The sequence below is a fragment of the Podarcis vaucheri genome, assembly GCF_965113315.1.
Source record: "Podarcis vaucheri genome assembly, chromosome: 5".
Lineage (NCBI taxonomy): Eukaryota > Metazoa > Chordata > Lepidosauria > Squamata > Lacertidae > Podarcis > Podarcis vaucheri.
This window is the reverse complement of record NC_138763.1, coordinates 39,765,970-39,783,296: the sequence shown is the minus strand read 5'-3', so window position 1 is coordinate 39,783,296 and position 17,327 is coordinate 39,765,970. Positions and strand designations below refer to the sequence as shown.

The 17,327-nt window shown below is 50.4% G+C and overlaps 2 protein-coding genes across 4 annotated transcripts; both read left to right on the top strand.

The window, feature by feature from the left end:
- Positions 1 to 6,331: 6,331 nt before the first annotated feature.
- Positions 6,332 to 9,097, top strand: SOX14 (SRY-box transcription factor 14). The gene has a single exon (XM_082221959.1). It carries the CDS (start codon positions 7,083 to 7,085, stop codon positions 7,803 to 7,805), a length of 723 nt encoding a protein of 240 aa, XP_082078085.1. The 5' UTR covers positions 6,332 to 7,082; the 3' UTR covers positions 7,806 to 9,097.
- Positions 9,098 to 9,344: 247 nt separating this feature from the next.
- Positions 9,345 to 15,748, top strand: LOC309532015 (uncharacterized protein). Of its 3 annotated transcripts, none has more exons than XM_082221966.1 (4): positions 9,345 to 10,260; positions 12,123 to 12,314; positions 13,905 to 14,175; positions 15,189 to 15,748. In XM_082221966.1, exons 1-4 carry the CDS (start codon positions 10,233 to 10,235, stop codon positions 15,307 to 15,309), a joined length of 612 nt encoding a protein of 203 aa, XP_082078092.1. In that variant the 5' UTR covers positions 9,345 to 10,232; the 3' UTR covers positions 15,310 to 15,748. The 3 variants fall into 3 exon arrangements, 2 of the variants coding, with proteins under 2 accessions (XP_082078092.1, XP_082078091.1); XM_082221965.1 differs by having other exon boundaries at positions 9,345 to 10,287; XR_014219524.1 differs by lacking the exons at positions 9,345 to 10,260; positions 12,123 to 12,314; positions 13,905 to 14,175 and adding an exon at positions 14,298 to 14,585.
- Positions 15,749 to 17,327: the final 1,579 nt, after the last annotated feature.

The window sequence follows — 17,327 nt, the reverse complement described above, 5'->3', positions numbered from 1 at the left end:
AGGGCAGCATAGAAATTTAATAAATAACAATAATGAAGTGGTTGTTTGTGAAAGAAACTGAAATGCCAGCAGATGCCAATGTGTTTGCTTGCAATTCCAAAAATAACACTGGCATTTATATGGAAAATAAGAACAGAGACTTGAACTTAGCCTGAGCATGTTATTAAGAAGCAACCCCCTCTAAAATCAACTGGACTTTCTTCATGTTAATATGTTTAGGACGGTGGCCTCTTGAACAAGGAAGAGAGCTTTGATCCATGACTAAGGGCTATTAACTTCACTTATCTTTTCTCAAGCTAATTCAGGCTAATCAGCAGTGATGCTCAAAGTGATCCTTTGAGCATCACTGCTGTACCAATGCCACCTTCAACCATCCTTAAAGATACAGGAATAGATGGACCAAAGAGATGGCAGTGGTCATCGTCATCGTGGTTATTGGTGATGATGGTGATAATGGCAGCAAGAAGAGTGGTCGGATCTCTTCATTGCTTTAATAGTTTTGTATTGCTTTCTGCTGAAACTATTAGCCCTATCCTAATAATTTTTAATCAGTGTAAGTCCCATAGTTGCCAATACATATTCAGGATCGCAATCTTAAATGCTGTTAGTTGTAACTACTCCGGGGACTCTCCGAAAGAAGAAGAAAGGGATTGAGCGCCCGCACTTATTTTAGTGGAGCTCGTGGCATGTAAATGTCCGGATATGCATTGCATATATATCGCACAATACTTCGGGTCCACATATTTTCATCAAAATGCCGCTCCAGAAAACCGCTTCTCACATCGCCAAGGGAATTACTGCATGTGTAGAGTATGTGAGGACAGGGAATGGATTGTGATGCTGAAGTTCCTGACAGTGTCGCGAAAACTTCTTACGCACCCTCTGAGACCCATATACTCCCCCGTTGACTTTGCTCTTTTGTGCGTGAAAAGCAACGCACTTTAAAGCTGATTCATTCTTAGCATTGAAACGAAGTGGTTAACTTGCTCCCCGCCCCCGCCCCCCGTCTCCAATTTAACTCAGAACTTCTCCGGCGCTTCCAGTTAGATGGGTGCCGGGAAGAGAAGAATATATTTAACCTGGTCGGTCCTTCTCCTGTTGCTTCGCTGCTATTTTCTCCTGCCCCCGAAATAGCAAGCGCGCCCAGTTCTAAACCGGGATGACATTCGCCTGTGCAGAGGGCGCCTCCTAATTGGGCTTGAACGCGATTCCCAAAGGAAGCTGAACTGCCTTCGGGCGCAGCATTTACTCATATCTTTTGTTCTGCGGGAGATAAACCCCCCGCAATTATAACCCCGTCCCCACCCTTCTCTCTTGTATACCTTTTGGTGGAAAGAAGCGAGGGGAGGGGGAACCAGCCCCACAAACTTCCTCGCAAGCTTGCTGAAGTCGAGCGATTTGTCTTTGCAGCAGGTGGGAGTTCTCTTTTCCTGAAGACGAGGTCGCTGGAATTCCATGAGGGACTTATTGGGCTATTCAATAGAATCCCCCATTTGGGTGTTCCTCCCATGGGAAGGAACGATGTGGACACAATGCAAGAGAAAGTGTGAGTGCGCGCGCTCTCCATTTCCCTCCCAGGCTTCTTAAACGCGCCTAGACGAGCGTCGGGGAGTTTATTGGCAGAGCAATCTCGCTCCATCAATAGTCCCAACAATTATAGAGTGTTTTTTGAAAGGGTCTTCGACAGCCAACAAAGGGCAGCCTTCAGCTCCCAAACGATTGGTCTTGCTATCTGGATTATTTTGTAAACCTAGAGACCAAATTGCACTTGTTTCTAAGCGGGGAAAATGATAGCATGTCCCCCCCCTCAAATAAATACATACTTCTCCTCCCACCCATCCCCAATAACAATGTCTTTGATAAAATAAATAAATGGATAAAATATAATTTGGCAGGAAAGGAGGAGGAAAGAACCGATATGTCATCGAGCCTGAGTCAAAGGGACCGCACACCCAAGCTCAGGTCTGTAATGTGATTTTCCTGCCTTTTATCAAGCGCGGGTCTTTGCCTCGTGGCTCTGCACACCTTGGTCCATGTGAGCTCCCGACCTTGCGCTACAGCGCTTCCCAGCCAGACCCTCGCAGCAACCCCGGCTGGAAAGATCCCAATGCTCTTTGGGAATGCGAGCAATCCGCGCGCCCGAAGAAGGGATCGCATTAGGAAACTGGTTGCCCCGCGCAAGGCGCATCTGGCTGCTGACTAATCCCAGACTACGGCCATGAGCCGCGGGAGAGACGTTTGCCTTGGCAAAGGGCTCTGAGTGGCAGTTTCTCTCCTATTGGTCCTCCGATTCTACCCTCCCCAGCTTTTTTTAGTTGCTGGTGGGGAATTGAGGCAGAGAGGGAACTTGCCCCGAGGCTAAACAATCATTTCGGTTTGAGACTTGAAGTCTCAGCTGACGAATGACCCCTGTCCATTTAGGCTTAGCAGGAGGATCCCTCGCACAGCGCTGCACCTGAGCTGTCTTGGAGCTTTCCCAAGAAGTCGGAGGGGGCGAACGGGCAAGAGGGGAGCTGCTTTGGGTAGCCCCTTACAGAGACCCGATTTAGACCTGGGATTATTTTCGCAGTTGAGGAGAGAATGTGGAAGTTGCGAGAAAAAATCAGTCAGGCTCGTGAGCTGTGTTCTAAAACAGGGCGCAAACTCGGCTCAAGAGCGCGCTTTACGAGTATTTTGGAGAGGACGTTTGTTCACCCGGAGACAAATAGCGTCTGTAGCCCTGACTAAGCAACAACACGTCGATCGCTTCCCCACCCCGCTTCTCTTTGTCCGCCTGGTTGGGTTCTCCTCCTGGCCTGATAGGCACCATAGTTTCTTTCCCAGTCCCCACTTCCCAACGCCTTAATACAAGCAGGCAAACGGTGTAAAGTGATTTCTCCAGGAGTTTTCTGACCGAGGAAAAAGTAGTGTGCGTGCGCTTGCGCGCGCGCCCTTGCCACTGCGGGTGCGTGATGGGAGAGAGGGAGCGCTCACCTGTTCCCAGGGTCCCCGCCTCCAAATAGCCAACGAAATTTACTAAGGAACGTCTGTTGCCGCCTTTGAATCATATTCCAATTCCCCCGGGGATAGGATGTGAGGGCAAGGGACTGCGGCTCCTTCCTCCGACTTGGTGAATTATGTATCTTATGTGCAGTGATTTTTTTCTTAAAAGAAATGTTTAGGGGTACTCTCATTTTCCGACTCATACTGAAATACTGCCCTCAATGAAGCCAAACTTTGATTCACAAAATGTTTCTTTGTGCGTACCCCCGCGTACCCCCACAAAAATCACTGCTTATGTGTATGTTTAGCGCCATCAGCTCTCTCGTCGGTGTTTTGGTGCCACCGCCGCCTTCGACTTCTGCCGGGGAGGGAGGGGAGCGAGCTCATAGATTATCGCTATTGGTCATCTTAAATCTGGAAGTATAAAAATCGACAGCGGAGGAAAACGCCTCTTTAATCACTCCCGTTTACTTAAGTTACATACTGCGTTCAAGCCGTCTACGCGGGCCCTTGCAAGGAGACCATTCTTGCTGCGTAAAAGCGCATGTCGAGCGGGGCCGGCCTGCGCCAGGTTTTGCTTGCTGAGCACCGTGCCGGGCTCAGAAATAGCAGGCGCGCGCGGCCATTACTTGAGCTGAGCCCACAGGACGGGAGCACGCCGGCGTGTGCGGGAGGAATAAGCTTTATACAGCCATATTCGCGGGCGCCATCAATTTACGACGGTGGTGGCAGTTGGGGAGGGTGGGAGAAGATGTCTGATGTTGTCTCAAAAAGGTACGTATGGACGTGCATCGCCACAGGCAGAAGACACAGGCAGAAGCCAAGGTCCCAGCCTTCAGCTATTTAAATCGTGGCAGCTAACGAAATCCATGTATATCCCCCTGAGCATTTGAAATGGCATGGGTTTTCTCTCTCTCTCTCCTGTTGGTGTAGTTTTCTATTCAGGAGATCACTTCATATATATTACGCACATGCACATGCAATTCAGGAATCAAAGGTCACTCTTTGCCCAGCATTTTAAAAAAACAAAACACCAACAGTGGGGTAGTTTTTTTGCTCTAGACGCTGATATATTAGAAACCATCCTTTGGATAAAAGTGTGGCAGAACTGAGAAGCGGGGGCGGTCGGATGGAGGATTCCGTTCGAAAAAGACATACCAATACACACGCAGCACAGCACCGATGCGTTACATATGCATGAGCCAGCCGCTCGTATGGGGCATGTAACCTCTAAATATACCTTGGGGAGCAAAACGCAGAGGGCCCCGGGCGCAGAGGGAGGGGGGAGAATGTCTCTGGCTGAAAAATGATTGGTGTTCTGCAAATATTTGCGATCTATTACCTACGCCGTCGCCAAGCGCGGGGAGAGCTGGTCGCTGCTGTTTCTTCCCAAGCTTGAAAAACAACAACAACAAAACAAAACTATGGTTTGGACTCTCGGCAGGCAACGGCACTGATTTCTAGAGAGAGAAAGCCGGCGGCACGGGGAATATTTGTGTGCGCGCTTCTGTGTCGTGTGTGTGTGTGTGTGTGTGTGTGTGTGTACTTCCGAGATATTTTGAAATGAACCAGGATGAGCTCGGCAGCAGGTGTTGCCTGCGGGGAGCGGTTTAAGACGCCTCTCTGTACAGGTGTAAGGACTGAAACTGGCCTTCCATTGCTTTAAATAGGAAGTTGAGTAAAATCAGATCAGCAGTGGAGGTTGGGAGAATGGGGGCTAATGGGTAAGCATTATTCTGCAGGGCCCCCCATAACAACGGAGAGGAAAGAAAATGACAGGTTCCCGCCCCGCCCCTTAGACAGTGCTGCAAATCATATGGTTTTATATTTGTGAGAATGTTTAACACCACGGGGCATAGTGGATGTTGTTGTTGTTGTTGTTGTTATTATTATTATTATTATTATTATTATTATTATTTACTTGATTGGAATAAAAAATGGATGAGGCGCCTATATTTACATCCTGACAGCTTTAAAATCACGAGTGTAAAATTACCTGGCGTGCTCTTTTTCCATTTTTTGTAAAAATCAAAATCTAATTTGAACCACGCAGTTGGCTGAATGAGCCTCAGAATTCCTATGTTTTAAAACATCCTCTCTCTTCACCCCCACCCCCCGCCCCGAGACGCGGAAAAGGCATCATCAAAGAAAGATCCGGATCTACAAAAGAAGGGAAGGTAACCCAACTCCTGCTAACTCTGACGCGTCTTTCGGAAGAGAGCAGCTACAGAGCTAAAGGAGGCGATGGGAAACTATGGAAGAGGGTCGAGGGGCGGGGCGGGGGTGTGGAGGAAGCGAGGGAAGGCTGATGTTGGACCAGTTTTAAACTCGGCAGGTGCAGAGAGCCAATAGGCCCTTCAAGAACCCGGGCTCTTTGGGGATTCGAGGGAAATGGTTTCCATTTAATAAATATTTTCCCCAAGGGCATTTTGCGTTAGGCAGCAATTATTCAAAGAAAACAGGCGTGGAGGGGAGAGAGGAGGGAGGGAGGGAGAGCTCCTGTGGGTATTTTGTTCTCTTTAGAAGCCAATCTTTTAATAGTTACCCCCCCCCTCCATGCAACAACAAAAACCCCAGGACAGAGAAAGGCTTAGATTTAAAGCAGAGGAGAAGAATGAGAGAGCGCATCACAAAAGGGCATCGTCACCAAAGCGCAGGGGACAAACGTCTTCCTCGCCGCGCCCGCCCCGTCCAGAGTCCCCTCCTAGCCCAGTTCACTTAAGTCGGGCAGAACTCGTGCTCTTTGAGGCTCTGTAGATTTTCGCCTCCATAAAGTACGTATTGACTTTTGGTATAAAAATGAACTCCAAATAGCGCTGGAAGTTTAGGTCTATCCTGTTCCACTCCCGTCCACCCCATCGAAGTGCCAGACCCCCTTAATGCATATGGATCCAGCTTCGTCCTCCCACTCCCCCCGCCTCACAGCTCAGCCCCGTTTCTCCAGGTCGGCATTTGCCAGGCTCTCCCCGCTCGGCCCAACTCCTTGCGGGGCAAGAGCTGGAGAGAGACGCGTGGCGACCTTCGCGCGGCTCTGCTCACTTTTGCTTTTCAAACAATCGCACGCGCCCCCCAGTCGCCTGTCATTTCTCTCTCCCTCCGCGCCCCCCCTCCTCCACATCTCTCTCTCCAGCCAGACCTGGTGCTTTTCTGGTGGGGTCGAACACAAGGGGGGGGGGGACATGAACAAGGACGCGCTTGTCCTTGGCTCGTGCTCTTGCCCCATTGACAAATTTACTCCGTTTGTTTGGACCCCACTCCCCAAATTAGGGGGAGGATTGCCACCACTCTGCCATGCCCCCTCCCTGCTCAAAAGAGCTCTTTTCACCCACTCCGCCCTAAAACGAGGGGATGGGCGGAGTTTTATTGGCTGCTGCTATTAGCGCGCCGTCTAACAAAAGCGGCCCCTTTAATCCTGTGTCTTTAGTGATTTCTGCCCTCTCCCCTCCTTCTCCCCCTCCTCTTTTCCCCTCTTTCTCCCGCTCTCTCTCTTCCGAAGGTATTCGTTCTCTCTCGCTCGCTCTTTCTCTGGCCGCTGATTGGGCGATCAGGTGAAGGGAGTGAACGCCCTACTCGCCGCTCCGTCAAGCTTGCGCGCCGTCCCGAACAGCCTCGCCTTTGAACTTCCCCGCTTTTGGCTCCGAGTCCGCTCCTTGTCCTCAGTCCCTTGCCAGCCGAGCCAGACACCCTCCGCGTCGCCACCGATCCCCGGTTCCAGGGCCGTCGAGGGGACCCCCCCTGGCAATCCTCTGGAGAGAGGGAGAGAGAGCGCTCGCTCGCCGGCGGACTAGGCGCCCCTGGATTGCCTTTGGCCTCGCTCCTCGGGCTCCTTCGCCCTGCGGCTGCCTCCTCCTCTTCCTGCTGCTTGCTCGCTCGCTCCGCTTCTCTCCTCTCCTCCCCTCCCCGCTCCCCAGCCATCCATCGGGGTACCTCGGCGGGGACTGGATCGCCCGGAGAACTGGTATGATCAGCTGAGCGTGGTGGGGGGTCGCCTTGGCTGGAAGGCAGGAGGAGGCGGCGGCGAAGCGGAGCCAGGTGCGCGGGGCTGGGGACAGCTGGCGGCGGTTGGGCTGCTCGACGAGGCGTCCGTCCGGCACACCACCATGTCCAAACCTTCCGACCACATCAAGCGCCCCATGAACGCCTTCATGGTGTGGTCCCGGGGCCAGCGTCGGAAGATGGCCCAGGAAAACCCTAAAATGCACAACTCGGAGATTAGCAAGCGCCTGGGCGCCGAGTGGAAGCTGCTGTCGGAAGCCGAGAAGCGCCCTTACATCGACGAAGCCAAGAGGCTGCGAGCCCAGCACATGAAGGAGCACCCAGACTACAAGTACCGGCCCCGTCGCAAGCCCAAGAACCTCCTCAAGAAGGACAGGTATGTCTTCCCTTTGCCTTACCTCGGAGACACTGACCCCCTCAAGGCGGCCGGGCTCCCCGTGGCAGCCACGGACTCTCTGCTCGGCTCCCCGGAGAAGGCGAGGGCTTTCCTGCCCCCCACCTCCGCGCCCTACTCCTTACTTGACCCCAGCCAGTTCAGCTCCAGCGCCATCCAGAAGATGACCGAGGTGCCCCACACCTTGGCCACCAGCACCCTGCCCTACGCCTCCACCTTGGGATACCAGAACGGGGCCTTTGGCACCTTGAGTTGCCCCAGCCAGCACACCCACACCCACCCGTCGCCCACCAACCCCGGCTACGTGGTGCCCTGTAACTGTACGGCTTGGTCGACGTCCAGTTTGCAGCCTCCCGTGGCCTACATATTATTCCCAGGCATGACCAAGACTGGAATAGACCCCTACTCGTCAGCGCACGCCGCAGCCATGTAACCCCCCCGCCCCCCGGCAAGCTCCCATCATTGACAGCCCCACATAGGGCAGGCGGCCTGGAAACCCCCACGTCGCCATAGCCTTGGCTTGCCGGTGGAATCGGAACCTCTCCGTGGTGCATGTGATATTTGACGAGACTTCAGAAACAGAGATATTTTAAGAGCCTAAGCGAAAGCCACCTGAGCGCGGGAGAGATGTCCCGGAGACCTGATTTCACCTGGGGAAAGACTTTTAAGACTCGACTTTTTCCGAGGGTGGGAGGGCGGGGATGGGGAGACTCCGAGACTTTGTAGTCGAATCCAAAAACAAACACACAAAAGGTATTTTTCTTTCTGCACTTGGGGCTCCGAGGGGCCCCGAAACTTGTAAGAATTGTAAATGTGTCAAACTTTTAATTGCCCTTTTTGGCCGAAAGGCCAAAACATCTTTGATGATGATGATTTTCTTTTTTATTTATTATCTCAATGTCTATGAGTTTATATGAACGGATGTGAATCGGACTTGAATTCCTAAAATCCCGGAAGTATTCTGACTTAACGATTTCCTTTTTTTGCACATTAAAAAACAAGAGTTAGCTGTGTTATATATATCTATATATCTATATTTTACCATCCAGCACTAATAGCTAAAATTGCTTTTCATGTCAAAAAGATTAAAAAAGAAGCTCTTCAGAGATATTAAAAAAGGGTGAAAAACGTTTATATTTCAAACATGGTATGATAGTGTTTGCTTAATTTAAAACAGATAGTCCTTCAATTTGTGTGAATCAGTGCAAGTAGACCTAAGTTTACTTTTAGACAGAATGTCAGATATGAAGTCAGGCAGTAGAATTGTTTTTTTTAATGGAAAATAAAATTTAAAAAAATGAATAACATGGTGGTAATTTAAATATGTTTTAACAATGTATTGGGGGAAGAATTGTATCCAGAAGGATTTTACCTCGTTAATTCTGTTCATTTGCTGAACAAAGACATTTTGAATAAAGACAATCTGTCGTCGAACACGTCAGTTATGTGCTTGTGAATCCAGTCTCGATCCACACAAAACAAAACCTTCTAGACAGCGAGGAAGCTGGCCAAGTCTACCTGCGTCTTGGCGGTGTGGTAGGGCCTGCAAATACTGCAGAAAGTAGGGTCAGGATACAAACAATTTCTAATATCGTCCTGATAGCTCGAAGATTTTTAAAGATCTGGGCAAAATCTTCCGGGAAATTATCCTGCTTACGCTCTATTAAAATGAACTGGGTTTTTGTGGGTAGCGAAAGCAGTTGCTCAATCTTTCCTGCAGTGGACGAACTTTCAGGGAGATCGTGCCCATAGCTTGACAAACTCATTTCCATCCATCCACCAGTCCACCCATCCACCCATCCATTTATTTATTTCGATTTCTGGGTTCCTCTGCCTCTAAGGCCCAGGGGCGTGTATAATGCTATATTCTCTCTCTCTCTCTCTCTCTCTCTCTCTCTCTCTCTCTCAAAACCAACTCTTCCTATTTTACAGATTGGGAAACTGAGGTTGAGTCAGAGACAATGACTGGCTCTCGGCCACTCAGCGAGGTCCCCAGCTAGCGATCTGTCCTCTGGGCCGCTCTGAGGCCCCAACCTTAGTGTAAGCTCCATCGAACACAGAGTGGGGGCGACTTTTGAGTAAACACGCAAATGCTTGTGCTAAGGGGAGTCTTTAATGACACTCTGTTTGCATATTTACTGCGAGTGATCTCCCGTGCATTCAGTGGGCTTACTCCTAATTAAGTGCTCGTCGAACCACAGCCTGCTTTGCAGCAGTGTTTTAAGAGACTGAACCGGTTTAAAACAGGGCAATCGGTTACAGGTTTACCGTTTACTCAGCAGTTAGGTCCCGTTGTGTTCGGTGGGGCCTATTCTCAGGTATAGGATTTGCAGTCTGGTTGAGTGGCAAAGGAATAAGTCTCACCTTGTTTAGGATTAGGAAGGAAAGAGATTTAAAGGGAGGTGCAGGAAGGAAAAGGAACAGTGAAACTCAGTTAGACGGACTGGTCCATATTTTGCTTCAGGCCTGAAAAGAACTGATCAAGTTCTCGAAATGTTTCCGGTACAGTTGGAGGTACCCAAATATTGACCCCAAACTTAAGCAGCTAAGCGATTATGTCTTGGCGGAGCTCTAGATTTCCAAAAGCGAGGCGGCACAAAAAAAGCTCCGAAGGGCTGGGATAGCCCGAAGGAATTCACCTTAGCCCGGTCTCCCTGCCTAGTAAAATGTAGGAAAAGAAGAGCGCTTCTGAGAATGTGCAGAATCCCTTTCGGCTGAACTAACGGCAGTTTGTGGGGCTTCTCGGCCTCTAGAAATTCCGTTTCCTCGTCCCTCTGCACGCATTGCAACCACCGCCCACTTTGCCCTCGTTTCCCAGGTCCCGGGATCATTTAATGTAGACTCCAGACCTGATGATTTGATGACCTTCGCTCTATCGATGGCAAAATGTAGGACTTCACTTCTTTCCAAATGTGGTGAGACAGCTCTGTTGTCCTCGGGTCCCTCTTGGTCTCTCTGATGAGTGGGGGTCCAGGAGTGCCTCAAAAGCGCCCCCACTCCCAATTTCCACCACCTTCCTTGCCCACGTTTCCACATTTCACTGCCCCCCCCCCCAATATCCCAAATCAGAGGGCGCAGGCCTGGAAAGAGGAAGAAACATCTCGGAAGGGAGGCTGGAGCAGGGCAGATTAGCATCTTGTCCCAAACAATTAACAGTGTTTGGCGCCCCTATTCATCAGGTCTCTCCTTTTGTCCAGAAAAGGATTTTTCATTAAAGGGGGAAGGAGGGGAGGATAGAAAGAAAAGATGGGGGGGCGTGAAGTGGGGAGGGCGAGAGAGAGAGAAGAAGTAGCAGTTGTCCATCTGGCTAAGCTGAATAGCCAACGTGATCCATGTTGTAGATGTTTTTCTCATTAAGTGCTCTTTGGAGACCGCTGTTAGAATTAAATGGCATAACACAATTAACATACATGGGACCTGAATGGCAGGGTAAGCAGAGGAAGAATAGATAGATAAATAAATGAGAGATCAGGCGAAGGTAAACAAAAGAGCCGAGGAGAAAAGCTTTGAAAGGCGAGGTTAGAATGGCTGAACCACGCTTGTTTAGCATGACAAAAAGAGAGAGAGAGAGAGAGCCCACTTACAAATGGGCACAATTAAGACCTGGCTTGACTCGGAGGCGACAATCAGAGGCACAGTTGCGAGGGGACACTCCGAGGCAAGCCGCAATGAATGGACCCCACAGCGGAGGCGGAGGAGCTGCGCGCCCGGGCTGATTTAACCCCAGTTGACAGTTGCTGTCAGGCCCTGTGATAACACTCATAGCTCAGCGTCCTTTAACATCTAGCTAGATTAGTCTTAACGCTGCCCTCACAGGTACAGGCGGGAGGGCTGCCGTCAGCTGTCTCCTCCTCTGGAGATTTGGGGAAGGGAGTCCGGAGGGCTGGGACGGGGGCGCCAGAAGCCCCACGGAGAAAGGCCTGGGCGCGGGGGGGGGGGTTGTGCGCTGGAGACTCGGTCTCCTGGGTTCCCTTCCTGGGCGCTAACGCAAGGGGCTGGCTGGACTCCTCCGTTTGGTTACAGCGTTGACTTGAAAGTGCGAGATGGCGAGGACATTAAGAGGTGATGGTCCCAGGGGCAACTTGGCTGTTTGGCAAAATGGAGTTGCGTGTGTGTGGATTTGCGCTTCTCTAGGAAATAAATAAATAAATAGGTTATACTGCACCATCACCACCAACGCGGCCTCTCAAATAAATAAATAGGTTGGTTGGTTTTGTAAAATGCTGTCGCTACTGTGGTCATCGTGTAGTCGATATGTGATACTGAGATTTACCTAGTGGTTGCCGCGTCGCCTCAAGGGAATGCAAAGCAGGAGAGGGGAGGGACCGATTTTTCTTCTCGCAGGATCTTTCTCCTGGAACTTTTGGGTCACACAGGACTCTTCGTCAAGGGGAATGTAAAACGGTGCCGACTGAGCAAGGTTACATATTCCACTGCGCAAACTCGCCTTTTAAACATATTCATTTTGCGAAATTCTGTTTTGATTTCAACGATAGATGTTAGGATGTCATGTCCACACGGAGCTAGAGCTGCTAAATATTTCAGCACCCCAGGTCACCCCCTTCTATTTTATTATGTATTTTCAAGGTTAACCCAACACCAGGAGCTCCACGGAATATACAGCTCCTGCCCATATTTACTACAATCTAACGATTTTGCCGTGTTGATGCTGGGTAGTTTCCACTCTGCTCTACGAAGAGTCCTGTGTGATTCGAAAGTTTGCGCATTGTTATCCTTATTTGTGTTCTAGACGCCACAGAAATTGACGCGCGGGAGTTTGTGTGGTTACTTTCCTCTCAACAGAAATCCAGACGAAAGCCAACAGGGCAAAACTTTAGGACTGTCTTGAAACTTCATCGCTTGTCCCCCTCGCCCCGCCCCTTGCAACATTTCCTCATTCCTCCGCCAAATTACCACCTCTATCCGGCTCCTTCGTTTGCAGGTGCGTGTAGAGATAAAAATATTAAATAATCGCCATGACACCGAAATGAACCGATTACCGACTTTGATGTCAAAAGAATTGCAAAAGAAGGCGCGAGAGCGAGCGAGAACTATTCCCTAAAGGGAGAGAACGAACTCCTTGTCAAACCTGTTTCGCCACAACTGTCTCCTTCTTTCAATAAAATCATTAAACAAAAGGCTGCGGGGGTTAGGAGACACCACGCCTTCCTTGCGCTTCCCAAAGAGCAGGGGAAGGCAAGAGGATCCCATTTAGACCTCAGTCCCCCCCTCTCTCTCTGAGTTTGGGTTGTCTGGGGTGCTCAGCGTGCCCAGCCCCTACTGGTCAGCTGGAGAGATGATGGAGATGGACCCACACAGCTGGAGAAGGGAGATTGGGGAATCAGGCGGAGAGATTTTATTTCATTTTTAATGATCGGCCTAGGATTCTGCTGGGCGAACGTGCGCACACCTCGCTGGTGCTGGAGTTTTGAACCGCTACTCAACTCTGGGGTTCGGGATCAATGCGGTCGCTCAACAAGTGGACACGATTGGTACACCCCCACTGTCTTCCAAAAGAAATATCAGTGTGATTCTTTGGAAGGCAGTCCCGCTGAAACCAACGGGCCCTTCCTTCCCAGTAAGAGTTGAGGAGTGAAAGGCCAGCCCGATTGACAGCAGGGGGAGTGGCACCCGATCCTCAAACCTGTTTGCTTGCGAGCAATCTGGCTGAGCGGAAATAGACTGCAAAGGGACGCGAACCTGGGAGCAAATCCGCTTGAACGCAGCGGGATTTACTCCCGAGTAAACACGTTTAGGGTTACACCGCCAGGGTCCAATGCGCAGCCCATTCTAACCGGCAGCAAAATCCTCTCTAGGTCTCAACGATTATAGATTGCGGTGTTATAAGATCGCGCTATATATTCAAGCAACCTTGATGAAGTGGACTGAGGATCTGGTCTTCCTCGTCCACAAATCATTGATTTCAAATAAGCTCCCCTTTGAAGGCGGGCGGGGCTGGAAGTTCTTAATCCATTTCCCTCCTTTCAGGAAGGAAAGAAGCTATTCTTAGCTAGCTGTAAACTTCACTGACTCCCACTATTTATACTTTTTCCTAATCCTCTCCAAAGGCCACCCCTCTCAAACTCCAGCCAGGGGGAAAGTGGGGGGGGGGGTGCGCGCGCGCGCAAAAGAAGCGCCCCCTCATTTAGTTGCAGATGGAAACGCTGGATTGTTGGCCAACTTTGCTGCGGAGGGGATTAAACGAGCGAGGCCACGGACGTGCTGGAAACTTTCCTTTGAAAGGACACATTAAGAAGTCTCGGAGAGCTATTACTGATTTCTGCTGATTGGTGATAATAAGGGCGGAAATTCGCCGCCGAGGACTATCAAAGCCATTCAAAGGGACTCTGGGAGATCAAACAGATCCCAGGTTGTGATTTGACAGTGCGGTTTTTAAAATGTATTTTTTAATCCCTGCCCCCCTCCCTCCGTCTCCTTCTGGCTAAATTTCCTTCATTGTACTGGGTTTTTGCTTGTTGTTTTTTTTAAAAAAGGGAACCGGGAAATCAGTAACATCATCTTCATTCTCTAGCCCATGAAAGTATTTTTAAAGCAACGTCAATGTCTAGAACAAAAAAAAAAGGTGGGGGGAGGAGGAAGAAGATGGAGACCCTTCTGGAAACGAGACTCCGAGAAATAACCCCAAAACGAATGCACCCGCGCCGCCTCCCCTCCTTGCCGAAAGGGGCTCTCGATTTGGAGCTGTCAGCTCGGCAGACGCAGCGAGCCGTCGCTTATCGAGCTGCATCTTGTACGGAACATCTGGCGGAGCCGCTTCAAAGCGGCGGAGGAAAGTTGCGCAGGTAAGAACACGTTCTCCGCCGCATCGCCAGACCGCGATCGACGCAGATTCCCGGCAGCTGCTGCCTCCGAGCTAGGTGGGAGCTCGCATGCTACCTGCAGGAGTCTCTTGGGGAGGGGTGGAGGAGAATGTGTGGGGTGGAAAGCGACGCCTGGCGACGTGGACGAGCTGTGCCAAGGCAACGCAACCTCCCAGGCGCACCCGGGGCCCTTCAGCCCAAGGAGGAACTCTGGCCCACAACTCCTCCAAGGCCTTTCCTTGGCGAGGCGATGCGCCAAGCTGGCTTCGTTAGACTCCCTTTGGGATTTGCTTTAAAATGAAATGCAGGAAAAGTTGGTGTTTGTGTGGGTGTGAAATTCCGGGTTTGTGAAATTGACTAGACCAGCGAAAGTGGGCTAGTTAATCGCAAAGGTCAGGAGATTGAAATGGGTTCAAGTCCCTGGCCGTCGGTTTCAAGAAGGCCAGACTCGTGGCCTTCCTACCACTCGAGAGGGGAGATTGTCGGGACGGAGGAGATGGTTGAGGAGGAGAAAAATAACAGCAAGGGAGACAGATGGGTTAAGAAGCGGGTGGAGGATGGAGAAGCAAAGTTTTAGTGGCACAGCTCCCAGTCTTCGAAGGGGATGGGGCGAAAATGAGGGAAGGGGACGCAGAGGCGACCCCGTAGCCGGGATGGAGGAGATTCTCAGAGTGGGGCTCTGGGGTGGGTGGGTGGAGGCCTTTCCCCGCAGATCCCGTGGGAATCGGTTAAGCCTTGCCGGCCAGTCGTTTGCTTTTCAATTCGGGAGCGATGCGGTCCCCACGCCAGCTGCAGAGGCGTTTGATCTCTCTGGAGTTTACGGTTTCTCCTGCTAGGTCTTCATCTGCCTTTTGAAACGTTTGTGTTTTAATAGCATCTTCCTCTCTTTCTTCTTTCACACGCCTCGGCTTCGGTTCGGTCTGTTTTATAAGCACATCAAAGGCCAGAGCCAATCCTGCTTTCTTCTTTTTATTTTTCTTAATTTTTTTTATTAGGACAAATCACCCAATATACTTCATTAGGGCCGAGCCCGCCTCCTTTGAACCAGCTAAGCAAGAAATAACGTGCAAGTTCCGAGGAGGGGAAGATCACATTCCAAAAAGTTTGAAGGACTAGAAGGGGCCGGGAATGAAAGACTGCTCCTGTTGCCAAATTTTAAACCTGCGCACGGAAAGAGAAGCTCCTCAACGGGTGTGGAAGGAGAGAGAGAGAGAGAAAGAAAGAAAGAAAGAAAGAAAGAAAGGGATCAGGCGGCGCCAAGGAGAGGGAAAGAGGAGCGAACGTGCACGCCGGATTCCAGCGTCGTCGTCTGTACCCAATTGGCACTCCGGCGCAAAAGCGTCGAGCGCTCATCTCCGGATGGGGCTCGCGTGCGCTCCCTTGTCTGGGCTTTGTGGTCCGCCCCCTCCCCCCCGCCCAGCCCATTGTCACACTGCAATGCAATGGGATTTGCACACTTGAGGTGTAATAGCATTACTGCATTAATTAAAATTTTCATTTCACGTCCAGATTGTTTACTTATCTGCTGGAAACATATGTTGAGCGAAGTTAAGATTCTGGACTCTGCACTGTTGCCCAAGGTGCAATTCAATACCGAGGGTTGGGAGTGGGGTTGTGGGGCTGGTGGGGAGGGGGAGAGCGGAGGAGAAAGAGAAGAGACGTCTTCCGATTTATTATTATTATTATTATATCCTCCAGCCTTATCTTGGTGGCTATAAATTATAAGGATACTTCATTGAGCTGAATATTAAGATTACGGTATATTCTCTCTCACCCCCAATTCCCGCGCCCCTGAACATCGCTTCCTAAAGCTGGCCAGATCTCTGGCTCTTTGAAATAACCAAGCCTGCCCCCCTCTCTCTCAATCCCCCTTCCAGCAATCCTACCTTGCTTAGCAGCCAGGGGGTACCCCATGGCAGACAGACTCTCAACACCTCTCTTTGGCCATGGAGAGAAGGTGGAAGAGGAAGTCCCGGATGCCTGGAGCGGCTCCTGATGCTGAGAAGCTCTGGATCATTTGTGTGCCTTCAAACGGAGATGCGCTTCTTTAAAAAACGTGCAAAAAGGCGGATATATTTCGACGGGAGAAGCGTTGGCTTGACCGCCCAAAATGCTTCCCCCACTTCATTGCTTTTATTTTTATTAATTTTTAAAAGAAGTTTAAAAAGCGTTCTAACAAACCGCCAGACATTTCATTCAGATCCGCCCCCCCCCCCCTGCGCCGCTGTATCTCATCCGGATGGACCGGAGATGCAAAACCTCTCCCTCTCTCTCTCTCTCTGGTCTATTTTATTTAAGCAGCAGAGCTGCTCTGGAAGAGGAATCCAATCTCTCCTTATCTCGCCCAGGCCTCCTTTCAGGCTGAGATCAGAGCAGGGAGGATGGAGGTGGTGGGGAGGGGACGGGGGAAAAAGAAAAAAAAGAAGAGAGAGGGGGGTAATTGTTCTTTATTCCCCCCTCCCCTTTTAATTTAATACGGCAGCCACCGCTTTCAGGTCATTTATATGCCTAATTTAGTGATAAAAGTCAATAAGCAAGGATCACAGCGTTGTCCCCTCCTTGTAAGTATTTCAGAGGAAGCGAGGCTCGGGCGGAGCGCGGGTGGGGAGACAGTGAGAGGAAAAGCAGTTTCCAAATCCTGGGCTTCAAAGCGTCCTTCTGGATGCTCAAAAAAAGAGGGGTTTTTTTTAGTGTAATGAGGCTGATATTTGTTTGGCGGTAGCTGTCAAGCCAGTGTGGCTCTTTTCTTGTAGGCACCGCTTGCCTCTCCCTCCCCACGACGCTCCGGCAGGACCCACCGCGAGAGTCGGAGAGCGAAGCGCACGATAGGATGATAGAATCGCTTCTTCCCCAGGATTCCCGCATAGGAACACCGCGGTGTGTTTCACCCCGGTTTGGACCAAGCCCCTGTCACGAAATAAACAGATTGCTTCTCCATTTGGGATGTGTTTTGCGGGGTGGGGAATTGTCGTATGTGGTATAGGCGGAAGAGGCATTTCCCTTCCCACCCCCCCACCTCTAATTTTTAAAAGAGGAACGGTAAGGTGTCACCCTCCCTTCCTGGTCTATCTGTAATTGAATCTAGGTCAGTATTCTAAAGCAAGAAAAGTATGCTTCTGACTTTCCTACATCAG

Bases quoted from the DNA above. Each gene is read 5' to 3' on its own strand.
- SOX14 (XM_082221959.1), top strand. From the start codon at position 7,083: ATGTCCAAACCTTCCGACCACATCAAGCGCCCCATGAACGCCTTCATG.
- LOC309532015 (XM_082221965.1), top strand. From the start codon at position 10,233: ATGACCTTCGCTCTATCGATGGCAAAATGTAGGACTTCACTTCTTTCC. The intron at 10,288-12,122 runs GTGAGACAGCTC...TTTGTGTTCTAG, and splicing joins TTCACTTCTTTCCAAATGTG to ACGCCACAGAAATTGACGCG. The intron at 12,315-13,904 runs GTGCGTGTAGAG...TTCATTCTCTAG, and splicing joins TCCGGCTCCTTCGTTTGCAG to CCCATGAAAGTATTTTTAAA.